Source organism: Primulina eburnea, chromosome 2, assembly GCF_022965805.1.
Source record: "Primulina eburnea isolate SZY01 chromosome 2, ASM2296580v1, whole genome shotgun sequence".
NCBI classification, from domain to species: domain Eukaryota; kingdom Viridiplantae; phylum Streptophyta; class Magnoliopsida; order Lamiales; family Gesneriaceae; genus Primulina; species Primulina eburnea.
In genome coordinates, this window is record NC_133102.1 from 43,373,408 (window position 1) to 43,390,152 (window position 16,745).

Genomic DNA, 16,745 nt, shown 5'->3' on the forward strand with positions numbered 1-16,745 from the left:
CTAACCTAATTGGTTTGTGTCTGCTAAAACCTCAAACTACTCGAAATAGCTTTGTTCCTATGACGCCACAATAGAGTTAACATCAAGTGAAGATTATGTCAAGAGTGAAAATGATGAATCTTAAACTTCAACACAAACTCGTGACAACAGAAGATTTAAATTCAAAGTGAAGATTGTTTGTGCATTAAATACATGTCAACCAACATCAGGGTATTTGGCGTCTAAACAGTGTTTACTTTGTCAGCGAGAGATCGCAAAATGCATCCCAAACCAGCTCTCTCCGTCAGTTTTTCGTGAATTCTTAAGCATTGATCGCAGGTGGGTCGATCTCCAGTGGACAAACCTCGATATAAATATCTATAAAAAATATTGCAGGTTTCTCTCATATCCCAACCAAAAAAATAATGGTATACAGCAACTAAAATAAACCAACGGCAACAATTGCACATTATTGAATGTAACACAAAAAAGATATCAATATCATCTGCCATGAAGTCAAGACCACTGATCAGCTATATATTGATTGGAAGAAGTGGAAAACTAGCACTACCAAGATTCGATATTATAACATACACCTGCCCAGCCCTTCAATGGCGTTGGGGACCTCTACTTACATTCTGTAAATGTAATGGCAACAAAATCACAGTCCCTTAGTTGTAAAAATAAATTGCCTGTGTCAGCTCCACGACTTCGATGAATAATAGCGAATTTCTGCCTTTCAATTATCAACTCGTAAAGGAATAATGACTCTCTTTTCAAGAATAAATTTCATTCTGTTTTATAGATGAGCAGTGTTTTTAAGTTATGTAACAAACGAATAAGAACTGTAAACACAAACCAAATGCAAAAGATTTGGAGAGAGAAAACCTCCAATCTTTTACACGAAAAAACCTGTTAGCACTTCAGAATGGATATAATTAAAACTTTAGTCATCAGTTTCATTAATTTATCAGATATAAGAAAGGTAGAAGATAATATAAAATCATCCAGATATAAGCAGTTAATATGAAGTCATCCAGCATTTTGACTTGGCGTTTTAGTTACACACAAATTTTATGTTTTAGGCCTTTTGATTTCCGTGATGCAATTCCGACCCTAGGTGACGCCAAAGTTCAACAATATCTGTTCGACATAAACCAGATTACAGTCATAAAATTTTCTGTTGGGAATTTCAAATGTAAAAAACAAATGCCCTTCACCATAAAAATTAGCCTAATTGTCTATCCTATATATCTACTTTCTTACACAAATATTTGAAGGCCAAATGACACACGACCATAAAAACTTGTTAACGTAGCAGCTAGCATGCATTCATCAGTCTATTCAGCACAAAAGTTAGGAGTCCTCACTGTCGTGTTGTTGTCTCTCTACTACAAATTATTATTTTTCTTATTTTCAGCGTAACTACCACAAATATATTCAAATATCCTCCAGTCAAGTTTGTCATTGAGATAAAAAAAATAATAATTCAAAAAGTACTGCGATTTCTAGTTAAAGAGTTATTTTTTTCGAAGAGACAATTGCTAAGTGATACAAATGCTGCAGTATCGAATTTGTATATGAACCAAACAGTCAATAAATCCTCAAGACAAGATACTCCCAGGCAAATCTACAATTGAAATAAATCCAGAGCATTTTCAGAAACTGTCCTGGAATAATTCCTAACATAGCAGCCCAGAAATTCAGAACGAAAGCTTATACCAATTCATCATAGCATCAGTCATCAAGAAAATCACTATTTCAAAAAAATTTTACGGTCACAAAGCATAAATGTCTGAAAAAAAATGCACAGAAAAGGCCAACAGAGCGAAGAAAAGGGAGAATGACTTACTTCATTAGAATGTCATAGTACTCGGGATCGAGAGAAGAGAACAAGTTATCCACATCTTTTATTGCCATTATCGCCCGATGCACCACTATCCAATTCGCAGACTTAAGAAATTAACACGAAAAGATGAATCAATATTACTTTCCCCCCAAACTACACAAGACCAACAACAACAAACACATAAATCAAACGTCATAATGTCAGCTAATCTATAGGTATCTTAATCTTAGATTATCAAATGAAACCATATATGCACTAATTGAAATAAGAATCGAAGATATTCGATGAAGTCCCAAACTTGACATTAGAAAAATCATCCAAATCAGCACTAATAAAAGAAATTCACATCTACGTAAGAATGTCAAATAATATAAAATCAATAAGTCCAAAACCCACAGCCAAAAAAAATCACTAAATCTATAAATTCACATATACTACATAAGAAGCTTATATCACACAAGATGAACAATAGCAAAACCAATTTATCGATTCTCAACAAAATCACATCTACTCGATAATATAAAAGGAAATCATTCAAGTATATAACCTTACAACGCTCGTCCTTGGTCTTGGGAGGAGACCCTTCGAGAGCTGTCTTCAAAGCTTCCACTGGTTTATACCTGTAATTCCAGCAAAAATAAAAAAAAAATCACAAAAAAGACCCAATAATCTGTAAGAAAGTAGGTAGAATCAGATACTACTGTTTGAGTAAGCTTTCGATTTTGCGAGACTTGTGCTCGATTCTGGTGATGATGGCTTCCGTGTTATCTGCTTCCGCAAATTCCGCCATTTCTTATTATCAACACAACAAAGCAAATGAAGCGAAATCGCAGCAAATAACATTTCTCAGCTATTAATTAATAAAATTAAAACAGAGTAATTAACTTTCCCCTATAATTAAATAAATATCCTCTTGTAGTAATTTAATTTAAATTGAATAATTTTTTTTTTACAAAATTTAATATCAAGATATTTGATAATTTGATTGATCAATCTCTTGATACTCTTCAGTTGTTCATATAATACAAGCGGAGTAACAATCCATACACCTAAAAAAACGTGGACAAAAACTTGTGTGAGACGGTCTCACGGATCGTATTTGTGAGACGGATCTCTTATTTGGGTTATTCATGAAAAAATATTACTTTTTATGCTAAGAATATTACTTTTTAGAGGGAGTCTCATGTGTGAGACCGTCTCACGGATCATAATCCGTGAGACGGGTCAACCCTATCCATCCATATTCACAATAAAAAGTAATACTCTTAGGGTGTGTTTGGTTGAGTGGATTAAATAAGGATAGATTAATAGTCAAATATTTATCGTTAAAATTTTAATATGTTTTAATAATCATTTTGACACGGTTTAAGATCCAATTTTATTAATCAAATAGTTATCCATAAAATTGGATCTTAAACCAGGTCAAAATGATTATTAAAACAACTTAAAATTTTAACGATAAATATTTGACTATTAATCTATCCTTATTTAATCCACTCAACCAAACACACCCTTAGAATATGTTTGGTATGAGTGATAAGCAAATGATAGATTGTTAAACTCATGTTTGTCTCATTTTTTATGAGTCCAATTAATCAAGAAGCACATAATAAAAAAAACTTATTTGGGTGAAAAGACATCTCATTGTTTTGGGATGATTGAGAATCCAATTCTTAAAATATTACATAAATTACCATTTTACCCTCAAAAAATCCTATTTTTTATTTGCACACACATCACATAAATAATTTCATGATGAAAATAAATAAAATAAAAAAATAGAGAAAAAAATTATTAGAAATACACATATCCTCCTCTGCGCTTAAAAAAATAGAGAAAATAATGAGATAAAATACAAAATCATATTAATTTTTATTAAAAAATAAATTATCAGATAAATACATAATCTATACTTTAAGATTTTATAAAATATTTATTTATTAATAGATGAACACCTGATTTTGAAAACATTACTAAAAATATCATTTTATTTACCAAATTGTCATCAATGTTAGTTTAGGATATTTTTGTCTTAACAACAAAAAATGTAAAAGTTATCATTCTCGTTAATATTTTACCAAACAAAACATTTTTCATCACTACACATTATATATCCTTACCTTAAGTTTTGTCATAATCCAATTAGTTATCCTATCCTAGATACCAAACATAACCTTAGTATAAAAAATAATATTTTTTCATAGGTTAAGAGATCCGTCTCACAAATACGACCCGGAAGACCGTCTCACACAAGTTTTTGCTTACTTTTTATTGTGAATATCGGTAAGGTTGACCCGTATCACATATTAAGATATGTAAGACGGTCTCACATCACACGGGACTCACTCAAAAACATGTCAAATATATACGTGATAAACGAGTCAAAAATGACTGTAAATATTGTGAATAGTATGCAAAATTCCAAATAATGTATTTTGTGCTTGAATTTGACTTTAAAAAAGTTTCCAAATTTTCAAATATGTTTGAATTTGATAATTTTTAATATAAATCAAATATTTTTTTAAATTAACACGAAAAGCTCAGCTCGATTCAATTCATTTGTAATGGTTAAAATAAATTTTTTTATTCAGAGTTAACATTTGAATTGTGATTTATTGTGTTTTTTTTAAAAAATTAATATTAATAAGGGGAAAATATATTGGACAAATTTGAGTAAAAAAATTGGAATGAGTCTCATGTGAGACCGTCTCATGGATCTTAATTTGTGAGACGGATCAACCCTACTCATATTCACAATAAAAAGTAATACTCTTAGCATAAAAAGTGATACTTTTTCATGGATGATCCAAATAAGAGATCCGTCTTACAAATATTATCCGTGAGACCGTGTCACACAAGTTTTTGCCAAAAAATTGATAGGAAAAAAAACAGCCATTATAAGTGTCTAGAAAATAGAAATTAGATATTTTTAAAAATAAAATAAAATTCAGATACTTCTCCTCTTGAAATAAGCATTGTCGCATTGCTTAGAAATGCGTCTTTAAGCTATACAGTACTGTAGTGGCCGTGAGCAGTCTAAATCCCTGATATATTAATTCATTGTCAACGAAGTGTACTGTGGTCGAGCGACGATGGATGCACTTCTTCCAATTGTAGGATTCTCGGTGGTAATCGGAACTCTGATCGCATTTTTAATCTTTGGTAATTATTTTCGGAAGAGAAAATCCGAAATTCAGTCAATCGTGAGACCCGAAACGTTCAACCCGGATTTGAAGACGAAGCCAACGGTGCCCAAGAAGTTGCATCAGAAATCCCGTGCGCATTCTCATGCCGCAGATAAGGTAAACACAGTTTTTTTGCCCTTTATTCTGGTTAAGTCTTGTGATTTTGTGCAATTTGATCTGTGTAAATAGTTAGTTGTTTCTGTTATTGTGAAATGGGAACTACAGGATGCAAATAAGAAGCATCATCCGCTGGATTTGAATACATTGAAAGGGCATGGTGATGCAGTCACGGGGCTGTGCTTTTCACCTGATGCACGGAGTTTAGCGACTGGTGAATGGCTATTTATCCTTGATTTTACTTTTTACTGCTCCTTGTTACTGTGTAGTCGTGGAAATATGTTTACTGCCCGTGCCCTTTTGTTAAAAAATTATACTTTTTTATGGTTTGGTTATTTGTGCAATGTTGTTTGATTTCCTCCGTGGGTTGCAATTTTTCTGGGTTATTCTTTGTTAGTAAGAAGGAGGCTTCTATGGTTTCAGCTAAGTAGATAAATGATCGGCAGTGGAGTTTTTTCCTTTTTCCTTGGTCTCTGATGGTTGAACAAGGTTCATATATCTGAAGGTGGTATATCACACAAAGCATTCATGACCTATTCTAGGAAAGTCAACTAATTTACATTAAATTGTTTCAGAACTCCCTGATCTTTTTGTGTATCTGATGGAGATTTTGTCAATCTGTCGGTTTTTTTTTTAAAAAAATTTGAATGTATTTTACGAGTTTATGCTTGTGTGCTTTGACCTTTGTATGACATCCACTTGTTTGGGCTGTTGTTCAAGCATCAATTCAAAAAAGAAAAAACCTCCGGTGATGTGATTAATATCCCAGGAGCACTGTTCTCAATCTGCATGGTTGATTCCGAGTATCTCTCACTTCACCGTGCTATTGTCGCTAAGTGTTTTTTTATCATAGGAAAGTTTCCATCGGAGTTGTTTGGAATTGGGGACTATTGTTTTTCGGTCTTTTAAATCGTCTAGAGTTCTGTCATTTCTGACTTAGAATCTTGGTCTGGTCGAAGTCGTCAAGTTATTGAATAGTACCTTATAAATTGCTTGCCAGCTTGTGGAGATGGTGTTGTCAGAGTGTTCAGGTTGGACTGATGCTTCAAGCAAAAGTTTCAAGTATGAATCCTGCTACCATTCTCATGAACTGTTCCTTAGCACAAGCCTCATAATTTAGTATGGTCTTATTATTTATATTATATAATTTTAGGTTTCTGAGATTACACTTACCTGCTGGAGGTCATCCAACTGCAGTTGCATTTTCTGGTGACGCATCCTCTGTGGTAGTGGCTTCCCAAGCACTTTCTGGATCATCTTTGTACATGTATGGAGAAGAAAAGGCAAAAACAACTGATGCGCAGAGGCAACTGACAAAACTCCCTCTCCCAGAAGTCAAATGGGAACTCCATAAAGTTCATGAAAATAGGGCCATTATCACTCTAATTGGAACTAAAGCGACGCATGGAAGCGCTGATGGAAGTGCACTTATTGCATCGTGTTCTGAAGGTATCTTTTTATGTATGTGTTTTCAATTAAATTGCTGCACGATTTTTATTGTAACTCCTAGAAACTCTCACTACCACAGCACTCATCCAATGTTGTTAATAACTTGGTTATTTTTTCCTGTGCAGTATATCTATGTTGCTTCATAATATTGTTATTGACCTGGGGAGACATAGATAGAATGCATTATTGATTTCCAACAAGTGCGACGTCAGCATTTTTAGTTCCTCTTTTTTCCTTTGCTCTTGTCTATGTAAAGCACTAATTGGCCTGGCCAATAGGAAAATATGTAATGATATTTTTTAGAATGGGTGGTTTTGGTGTCCTAAAATACCCTTAAATAAATAATTTAACTCCACACATAAGTACAATTCCTTGTACAGAGGCAACTCTGGTAAAATTATAGCATATCATATATATTAAATTTCTATTATGTTGCTTTCGTTCTTATTTGCTCGGCAACTTAGTCATTTCTCTGCTAAATCATTTTGGGGTCGTAACATATTACCATATATATTTTCCTATTGGACAACTTTTGCATTTGTGGTTGGCTAGTGCAGGATCACGGAACTGTTTTTCTAGATATACTTCCACTCTTATGTTAAATAAGAAATTACTGCTCTCAAAATGATATTTCTGTGTGTTTTTAATCAACCTTTTTTCCCCTTCAGGCACTGACATAAAACTCTGGCATGGAAAAACCGGGAAGCTATTGGGAACTGTTGATACAAATCAGCTAAAAAATACGATGGCCACTATATCTCCAAATGGGCGGTTCATCGCGGCAGCTGCTTTTACTGCAGATGTGAAGGTAATGTTAATTGTTCAGTCGTGTGAACTTCATGACTAGTGCTGTGAGCAGTGATTTTTGTTTATATATATAAGTCCGCTTCATAGCCATTCAAGTTTATCATAAAACTTCTCCGGAAAATGTTTGTATTCATGTTTTCACCGCGCTTTACTTTTTTTCCCATCCCGTAGAAAAGAATTGCGTACATCACCTTATTTTATAGTGCAACTATTTCTTTTATTATCATTGAAAGTGTCACTTAATGGTACGACATCTGAATTTTTGTGTGTCAAAACTTTCTTTTACCTGTATTAGCTTTATCTTACAGGTTTGGGAAATCGTGTATTCAAAAGATGGTTCAGTCAAAGAGGTTCTGAATGTTATGCAGCTCAAAGGGCACAAGGTTGTATACCATCTTCATGTGTACTATATGTTATGCTTAATGCTTTTGTGCTTATTGTTTTTATTTGTTGGCTCGTAGTTTATCAAAAGTGTCTTTTCAGCTGGACTAAATGCATGCATTCATTCTCAATTTATATATATTTTTATGTTAAATGCATTTTTGTTTCAGTTCAGTTGGTATGCTGGTTTCCGTAATAATCTTTATTGACCAAGTTTACTTGGTTCTGATGGTTTTAACTTTTTCGGGGTATTTTCCAGAGTGCAGTTACTTGGCTTTGCTTCGATCCAAAGTCGGAGAAAATCCTAACAGCGTCCAAGGATGGCTCAATAAGATTATGGAATATCAATGGTAGGATTAGTTTTTCAGTCTACGTATGGTTTGATAAATTTTTGCTAATAAACCACAATACAAACTGTAGCATTTAGGTATTTAAGATTAAAATTAAGATTAAGAATATTCTATACTTTTCTAGGTCTGTATTTTTGCCTTTTATTCGTTGAGATTTATGGATGTGTTTGTTTCACCATAAAAAAGAGTGATAGCTAGCTGAACCCATGCCAATTGTAAAATTAAATTGCCACAAAAAATTGTGTATTTTACAATGAGTGTTTTGAAGCCTAGACTACTTGTTCTTTGACCATATATTGTGACCTTAAGTTCTTTGACCATTTATTGTTGACCTTAAGTTACTACATCTTTACTTTTAATGATAATTTGGAAAATAATATGTCTGCTGACTAATGGCTGTTACATGAAGTTCGGTACCATCTAGATGAGGATCCAAAAACTCTAAAGGTGTTTCCAATTCCTCTTCATGATGTAAATAGGCGCGACTTTGCACTATGATCGCCTCAGTCTTTCTCCTGACGGAAAAATATTGGCAGCAACTCATGGTTCAACGTTGCATTGGCTATGTGCTGAGACTGGGCAGATTTTAGACACAGCTGAAAAAGCCCACGATGGTAAACCTTTTTTCTATGGTTCAAACTTTTATTTTTCGTTTTATTATGCATTGCATAGTTGTATCCTAGGTTTTCCTATTTGTAACTTCTTGAAATAGCAGTACCATTTTATCTTTTCCGAGTTCTATTTCACACACACTCTTCAACCTTGAATTATGCACAATGGAAGTTTTTATCTGATGCGTATCAGTCGACTTCCAAAGTATAATCATGCACAAAAAAGCCTTGATATTGTTTTTTCCCCATCAAATATTTGATTCAATCATGTTTTAACGCAGGTGATATTTCAGACATGTCGTGGGCACCCACATCTATTCCAACAGGTTGGTACTTGATGGATGTTCTTTTTTGTTGTTACTATCGTTCACATTTTCTCAAAAATAAAAGCTGGTATTTCATTGAATCTTTAGACGAAAGCCTCTGGGTTTTTGGGAGAAACCACAATGAGTGTTATTTAGAATCTTTATGGTTCCGACACACGAAGGAAGCTTTAATTTTTTTTTTGGCACTTGCAATTTATACATATATAAATAGATTTACCCTTGTTTTTCTTGTGCTATATTTGTAGAAAATAATAAGCAGCAGCTGGTTCTAGCTACGGCCGGCATTGACAAGAAAGTGAAGTTGTGGGCAGCCCCACCTTCTCCTCCCTCTTGAGAGAAACGTGCCGGTGGACTGTTCCTGCTAATATCATGGAAACGTAAGCAGAAGGCAAGCATATTTATACATACTCGTGTCAAAAGTTTGTTTAACGGAAGATCACAGGCTTTAATTCTTCCGCCATCGCCTTAAGAAGAAGGCCGAAGTGTTCGAGAGCAGATCCAGACTTCTAGAAAATTTTGAGCTACTAGTTTGACTCAATACTTTTGTTTACACTCGAAAAGATGGCGAGCTTATGACTTTTCGGTGTCTCAACGTAGCTCATGTTTGCACAGACTGTATCCAAAAATGTTGCGTTGTGACAGCAATTTTAAAACATTGAATTTCTCTTAGAAATGCTCGTGTCTAAAAGCAAATTATAAATCTCATAAATTACATTTATATAATCTTATACATTTATATATCAGGAAATAGTATTCTACGTAGATGATACATGAAAGACAGAATTTCATTCCCATCAGCTTCTCCCTCCTTTTTTTTCCTGTCGCGATCATGAAATATCACCACAAAACTCTTCAATACTGCACACTTAGACTTTGCTAGCGCTCGACGCTCGTAACGCCGATTTAAATCATCCAAGAGATGAGGAGTAATTAAACGTCCATGATGAAAGTCCATATATCGTTTGTATTTCGTTAGAAATGATAAATTTAACAAAATTAAATTTCTTACATTTTTTTTGAAAACAAATATCTTACTATTAGAGAGCTGAAAGAGTTGGCATAGTGCTTTTAGCTTCTTTTTTCCCCAAAAGCTTCTAAGTAACATAATGTAAGTTACATGATATAGATTCTGATCATGCAGGGCACGCATCTCTTTTTACTTTCATCTTAAATACACCTACTGTGAGATGGACACAACTAGCACAGGCAGACATCTTAAATAGTTCTGTGAACTACTCCCTGCAAATTTATTGGATCACAAAACCAAGTCAAGAAAGCAGCAGGCACATACCGAAAACCTCTCCGTTTAGTAGGCGCATATCTGCTCTCAGTGATACCATAAAAGTCACACTTTCAGGATCTAAACGGATTTGCGCTGACATTGGATTGCCTTCTTATCACTCATAAGCACATTGCACATCAACCAAATCACAACGCATGCCGTGCCTTTAAGGTCCCTAGCAGCTAGGAGCCTTTACCTGAAAATTCACCACATTAGGGGAAAACAAGATTGATCAATTACAGTAAAGGACGAGAAGTATGAAGCGATGCATTAGTGCTTATTGCGATTTTTTTCCACAGATGGGTTGATTGAAGATTAGAGTAAACTAAAACTCTCATACTTTTTATAAAAGAAATTGTAAGATGTAAAACAAGAAGATGAGTGGCATGATCATGCTTCGGAGAAAGAAATTTTATCATAGCTTGAACAATGTGCCAATGTTCATTGTCTATTTGCCTCACAAGAAACATTCAATCAAGTTCTCACCATTCTCAGAGCTTGTCAAGGTTACAGACCCTATAATTTTTCGGTCACCAAAACGAATAGGTCAAGTTTATGCCTTCTTTCAAACCTGAATGTGCACTTGCCAAATCGTATAAAAAATTAGACATGTATACAATTTTGTAATACTTTTTCCAGCAGAAGCAAGATGAATGGACAGAAAGAAAAGAACAAGAAGTGGGTGCTGATTTTTTTATCACATTTTTCAGGCTTAAATGAAAACATGGTTTCACTATCACAATAAGTGGTTTCACTATCGAGACAAGGATGATATATTTATCCGCAAGACGAAATTGTCCATATAACAGTATTTTATGTTGACGACAATCGTTTCTAAGATACAACGACTTCGAATCGAGTGAATGCAGCACTACAAACTTTTGATAATTGCGAACAGAAATATGCAGACACTTTCAAGTAGGAAATGAACGAAAAGGAAATACAGCAAAGATATCAAAATTCTGATTATTGCAGATGGAAGAATTATTTGTAGTCTATTCACAGAGAATGAATACAACCTTCTGTGATAGGCCAAAGGACATAGTTTGCGAAAATAAAAAATTATATTTCAAATAAATTAATTAATATAGTTAAGAGACCTCACCTCATCGAGCCGGTTGCATGCATGTGTTTAACTGAGATCCAACCTATTAGCATCTTCCCCTTTTAAAAAACTTTCGACTCTACATTTTCGACTGCATCAGTTACTTTTACCGAAGAAAACCACAAATAATAATAATAATAATTCAAATATGAGAGTAGAGGAAACTTCAGAGTATACATATAAAATCAATACAAATCAAAATTACAAAATCATATCGAATGAAAAGTTGGCGAGGGTTTATATTCTCATCCACAAGAATATTTTTACTATCATAAATTATTTCGACGATATTTATTTTTAATATTCGATTTTATTTCAAAAAAATTAGAGGTTGTATCACTGCTTAAGAAAAGTAAACGAATAAGATAAATCGCTTATTTATTATTTAAAGATTAAAGAAATATACATACTAGAGTCCGGCTTAAAGTCGTGTTAGTTGGGTATTAAAACGTTTGACGACATCGTTACCCATCAAAGAATAATATAGGTTGTGTCGAACACAGACGAAAACATGAGAAAGCACAAACGAAAAAGTAGCGAGAGGAGTTGGAGCGAAGGCAATGATGCATCTGTTTGCATGGTTATTTGCCTTTTTCTTACTCATAATCATTCTAGCCCTTATTCTTTACCAGGTATTTTTCATAATATATACCTACTATGTGTCTCTAATTCCAGCAATATGTCTGTTTTCATATGATAATTACTCCGTCTGATTTCCTTTCCGATGAATTTATATTTCGTTTATTTGTTATTTTTTTAATAAAAAATTGATGGGTTTTCTTAGTTAGTGCTTGTACATAATGGGTTGAACGAAATATATGTGTTTGTGGAGTGATTTTCTGTTGATGGGAATAGACTTTGAATCTTGTAACTTTTTTTGGTACGTTGTGAAATTGAGATGCAAGATCTCCATATATGAGCAAGAAAACTCAAGTTTACAGTTGAAACTGATTTACATCTTCTTTCTAGTGTATGTGGATGATTGAGTTATGTTTATGATTTTGAAAACTTGTGCTGTAAGAAGAGAGGTCAGAAATATTGATTGTGCTGATCACTCGAGAAGAATGGACATGTTTATGAATGGTCGAGGAGTGAAAAGGGTAAAATGAAAAAGAAGATCACGAGGTTTAGATTCAGAGTACAGAATTTACAGATAGTGGGTAGGCAATATGATTATCATATTGTGGCAGCTCGGTGGTTGGCACTAGTGTTAAAGATCATGAAGTTGAGTCTTAGCGGCTTAGCCTACCAAAAAAACTAGCTCAAGAAGATGATTGTCTAAGTCTATATATGGAACCCTTAAGAACTTAACTGAGTTGATGTGAGACATCTAACACCCCTTCATGTCCAAGAATGATAAACTGAAACGTGAAGTTTACGAGACATTAGTGGGAGGCCCATAAGGGCAGTCTTGCTCATAACGGTGTGCATGGGTTTTGATACCATGTTAAAGATCATGGATTTTGGACTAATTTGACCTCCAAAGCTAGTTCAAAGGGGGAAATGGTTCAAGTTCATATATACAATTTCCAATAACCTAATCCAAGCGATGTGTATCTAACATCTAGTATGGGCGCGAAGAGATGCAAGAAGGTGTTTATTGTAAGATGTATTCTGTAAGATGCTGACTAACCACAATACTCATTGGTTTAGAAAATAACCAGAATATGATGCAAATTTTAATGAATTTAATCAAGTACACGCATGTCGAGGGGTTGTTTATGCCATGTGTTTTCAACATATTATTTGGATGTCTCGTTTGTTTTGTGGAGCTAAATACAGAAGTTGTTCTTATAGCTTCCCTTATTGGTCTTTCTTTCTTCTGCATTCTCAGAATGCCTCCCTCTCTTCTTCTATGCTACACTAAATCTGAAACTGAATTATTTTTCTAATTGCAGCTAATGTGCTTGACCGATTTAGAGTTTGATTACATCAACCCATATGACTCAGCATCAAGAATAAATTGGGTTGTATGGCCTGAGTTCATTGCTGAAGGAGTTCTATCCTTTGTCCATCTTACCGCCGGACATTGGGTTATGTTCTTGATGTGTCTTCCATATTTATATTACAATATAAAATTGTAAGTTTTCTTTTTAGTATATTGCCTACAAGAATCGTTCATTAGAAAAATCTGATAACAGTTGTTTTCTATTGGAAAACCTTTTATTAGAAATGCAATCCACCCCGACATTGTCACTCGAATATGTTGCATTGTAGAATTTTGTTTTGACTGACAGCATGCTTCCGTTTGTAGATAACTATCGGCCATAAAAAGATGTAATTTTCACTTTATCAGTATGATATTTTCTTTTGTCAGAACACAATGAATGCTTCACATAAATTTGACTAGTGTTGATTAATGAAAACGATTTTAAAGATTTATCCCTAAAATATTAGATTTCAATGAGTAATCCAGAATCGTGACTTCGTGAGTATGAGAATTACCGAGTGTTAAAGCTATGTACTGCAATTTGAGCATGAAATTTAATTTCGTGAGTTTGACGAAGAGGAAAGAATCATTAATCATTAACCCCTCTGTGAAAAAAATAAACAAAGAATGATTTGAGAAAATGAAAGAATCGATGTCTACAGCGTGTATCCTTCAATCTTGTTTATATTCACAAATAGATCTCTGGTCCCTGTTAGCGAACAATGGTACCATGACAGTGTGACTTGAAAAGCATAGTGATCAATGATCTACCTGAGAAACTATCCAATAAACAGCTACTTCAACATTGAAAATGCTGGTTATAGAAAGATCAGTAGGGATGCATTGATTAGTACTTTAAATTATGTTATGGGTCCGGATGACACATTGTAATATGTATCTAACTGGCACTCTGATCGGTTGAACAGTCTTGTGCTGGAAGATACAAAAGGCTTTGAAAAAGTTATGAGAACTATTTGATTTAATTTTCAAATGAAGCATTCATTTACTCAGATGTGAGAATGATCACCTTATAAAAAATACCCATTCCTATCCCAATGTCAAGTGAGATTACGGAAGCCATTAGCTGATTGCTTGTCATGTGTTTGGCAAAGAGACTTCAATGTGTCTTATTTGTAATGGATTTGAATTCTAGGTTGTAAAGTCTTCTTTTGTTTTTTAAATCATAATTCCCATCATTTCTTGGTTAATGACCAGATATTCTCAGCGGCAGCACTTGGTAGATGTAACTGAGATCTTCAACCAACTTCATTGGGCGAAGAAGATAAGATTGTACAAGCTCATATATCTGGTCATCCTTCTTGCTTTATCAATATTCTGGTATGATAAAATCTTGTTTTGCATTGTTGATTTTTTTTCAAAATCTGGTCCGCTCCTTGATTTGCTGATAACTACCATTTTACACTTTTCAGGATGATTTGGACCATTGTGGAAGAATGAACAACCTGGGTTAGATTGCCCTGACGAGCTTTACATTTTTGTAGGTGATATATGTTTATTCTTTGTAATATTTTTTTAATAAAATGTTTACTTTTTATAATTTCCTTTGCCATTTTAATTTCTCTGTTTGCTTATTCCATAGTATGTAGTAAACGCATCAATTTTCCTGTTATGAGCTGTATGCGAATTGCATTGCACACCTCAGTTCCAAGGGAAATCAAATTTGTCCCACCCGAAATTTGGAAGAACTAACTCAACAAAAAATTCACTGGGACGGAGTTTTTAAAAATAAAGAATAAGGTCTATCATTATTTAGGAAGAAATGTTCTTGCAGAAACTCTGTAATGTGCTCTGTGTGTTTGGTTCACCGGATAGCGGAAGAACAATCTGGAAAGTATTACTGGACTTCAGTTGGACAACTTATGCAGATTAATTTTATCTTGTTGTCCACTTTCTGGTAATGCTGGTCGAAAAATTTATGATATGTGCATTTGATCACCTGAAATAGCTGTGGATGGTATCCGTTAGAGGGTGTTTATGTACAGAAGCTGTTCTCGTGTCTTGAACCACGATGTCTTTGATCTAGTTGGCTCGCTTTAAGTGTTTTTTACATTGATATGCTCTAACTGCAACAGTTTTTGCTAGCCTACAACAGCAAAAATCATAACAACAATAACAATGTTTTTGGCACGGTTGGTGTGATTGATGGATATATTTGTTTCATTCAATGTTTTGTTAAAGTTCAACGAATTGATTTGTTATCCTTATATTTTATATTTTTGATCATCTGATCCTATGAATCAACTGGTGTCTTAGGAAATAAGAAACTATATTTTTGTATGTAATTTTTTATATCCAAATCTGGCCATATAATGCATTATTTTTGTGTTGATCTTACAACACATGGTGCCAGTTGAAAGAGAAACACATGGAAGCACGTGGTGTGTCCTAAGTTTTGGATTGGTGGGATTTGCTTGCAAATTGCATTGTCTTGTAATAATGAGTAGAATTTAAGGTTCTGTTATTTATTACAATATATTTGTAGGACATAGGTTTATTTTATTGACAAAAAACCACTAAAAATGGCTCTCATTGCAAGCAATAAATAAAGATATATAAAGGAGGATAATCATATTCATCTTGAAAACTTTTGGTCCAAGGTTAAACCCATATGTTCTCAGAGGCTTCATTGTTGAGTAACTCGAGTTATTAATCCAATCTTGGGCTTTTATGTATAATATAAATAAATATATATATATATAATTATGGGTGCAAACTATCGATTGAGATTAAGTAAAACAAAATAGATATAATATGAAATCTATTTCGTTTTACCGAGTGCATCCATTTCCAATTATCCATAAACCTACTGGACTTTACAATATCCTTTCACCACTCTCTATGTTTCCTAGCTTCCTTGGTTGCATGGTTCTACTGAGCATACCTAAACTGTTTTCATAGAAAAATATGTGGGAGTTCAGGCACGAAATTGTACCAAATAGAATTCCGAGTTCTAAAAATTAAACAATGTGGATCCTGACTCGACCATTAGTTATAATTCCGACCATTAGTTATAATTCCTTCAGTGAATCACAAAAACTAGGAAACTAAATCAAGAAATTAAAGAAAAATTTATGCACAATGAAAAAGTTAATTTTGTAATTGTAAATTGGATTCAACGTATTTACGAAGAAATCGAGGATAAAATCTAAACCAAATTTGTTGAAACTAATTAAAGCTAGAATATAAAAACTAAGAACAAGCGATCTAAATTTAAAGGTGTCAAAATACAATACAACCCGTCAATCCGACACGACCCAACATGAAAAAAATAGGTTCGGGTTGGGTCGCGGGTTGACCCGAAAACTTTTTTTTTTTGAAATATTACCTATATTTTTATATATTGTATGTTTGAA

At 33.7% G+C, this 16,745-nt stretch overlaps 3 protein-coding genes across 8 annotated transcripts; 2 read left to right on the forward strand and 1 right to left on the reverse strand.

Moving 5' to 3' along the window:
- Positions 1-71: 71 nt before the first annotated feature.
- On the reverse strand, positions 72-2,682 carry LOC140823410 (actin-related protein 2/3 complex subunit 5A). 3 transcript variants are annotated; one of them, XM_073184743.1, is made up of 4 exons: positions 2,530-2,682; positions 2,376-2,448; positions 1,832-1,932; positions 72-357 (listed from the first exon to the last, which is right to left on the reverse strand). In XM_073184743.1, the coding sequence occupies exons 1-4, from the start codon at positions 2,616-2,618 to the stop codon at positions 222-224; spliced, it is 399 nt and encodes a 132-aa protein (XP_073040844.1). In that variant the 5' UTR covers positions 2,619-2,682; the 3' UTR covers positions 72-221. The 3 variants fall into 3 exon arrangements, with proteins under 3 accessions (XP_073040844.1, XP_073040845.1, XP_073040846.1); XM_073184744.1 differs by lacking the exon at positions 72-357 and adding an exon at positions 635-773; XM_073184745.1 differs by lacking the exon at positions 72-357 and adding an exon at positions 1,411-1,609.
- A 2,137-nt stretch (positions 2,683-4,819) lies between these two features.
- Positions 4,820-9,775, forward strand: LOC140823411 (uncharacterized). Its single transcript, XM_073184746.1, is given in 12 exon segments — positions 4,820-5,130; positions 5,239-5,344; positions 6,131-6,168; positions 6,170-6,192; positions 6,284-6,579; positions 7,248-7,387; positions 7,695-7,769; positions 8,027-8,117; positions 8,527-8,594; positions 8,596-8,731; positions 9,010-9,054; positions 9,300-9,775. Coding segments are annotated over 12 exon segments (1,317 nt in total). The 5' UTR covers positions 4,820-4,920; the 3' UTR covers positions 9,389-9,775.
- Positions 9,776-11,933: 2,158 nt separating this feature from the next.
- On the forward strand, positions 11,934-15,615 carry LOC140824754 (protein cornichon homolog 4-like). 4 transcript variants are annotated; one of them, XM_073186300.1, is made up of 5 exons: positions 11,934-12,073; positions 13,340-13,521; positions 14,587-14,709; positions 14,802-14,873; positions 15,164-15,615. In XM_073186300.1, the coding sequence occupies exons 1-4, from the start codon at positions 12,002-12,004 to the stop codon at positions 14,827-14,829; spliced, it is 405 nt and encodes a 134-aa protein (XP_073042401.1). In that variant the 5' UTR covers positions 11,934-12,001; the 3' UTR covers positions 14,830-14,873; positions 15,164-15,615. The 4 variants fall into 4 exon arrangements, with proteins under 4 accessions (XP_073042401.1, XP_073042404.1, XP_073042403.1 ...); XM_073186303.1 differs by having other exon boundaries at positions 14,802-14,869; positions 15,130-15,615; XM_073186302.1 differs by having other exon boundaries at positions 14,802-14,869.
- The last annotated feature ends 1,130 nt before the right edge of the window (positions 15,616-16,745 follow it).

Bases quoted from the DNA above. Each gene is read 5' to 3' on its own strand.
- LOC140823410 (XM_073184743.1), bottom strand. From the start codon at position 2,618: ATGGCGGAATTTGCGGAAGCAGATAACACGGAAGCCATCATCACCAGA. The intron at 1,933-2,375 runs GTTATATACTTG...TAATTTCTTAAG, and splicing joins CCAAGGACGAGCGTTGTAAG to TCTGCGAATTGGATAGTGGT. The intron at 358-1,831 runs GTAAGTCATTCT...TATTTTTTATAG, and splicing joins TACTATGACATTCTAATGAA to ATATTTATATCGAGGTTTGT.
- LOC140824754 (XM_073186300.1), top strand. From the start codon at position 12,002: ATGATGCATCTGTTTGCATGGTTATTTGCCTTTTTCTTACTCATAATC. The intron at 12,074-13,339 runs GTATTTTTCATA...TTCTAATTGCAG, and splicing joins TAGCCCTTATTCTTTACCAG to CTAATGTGCTTGACCGATTT. The intron at 13,522-14,586 runs GTAAGTTTTCTT...GTTAATGACCAG, and splicing joins TTATATTACAATATAAAATT to ATATTCTCAGCGGCAGCACT.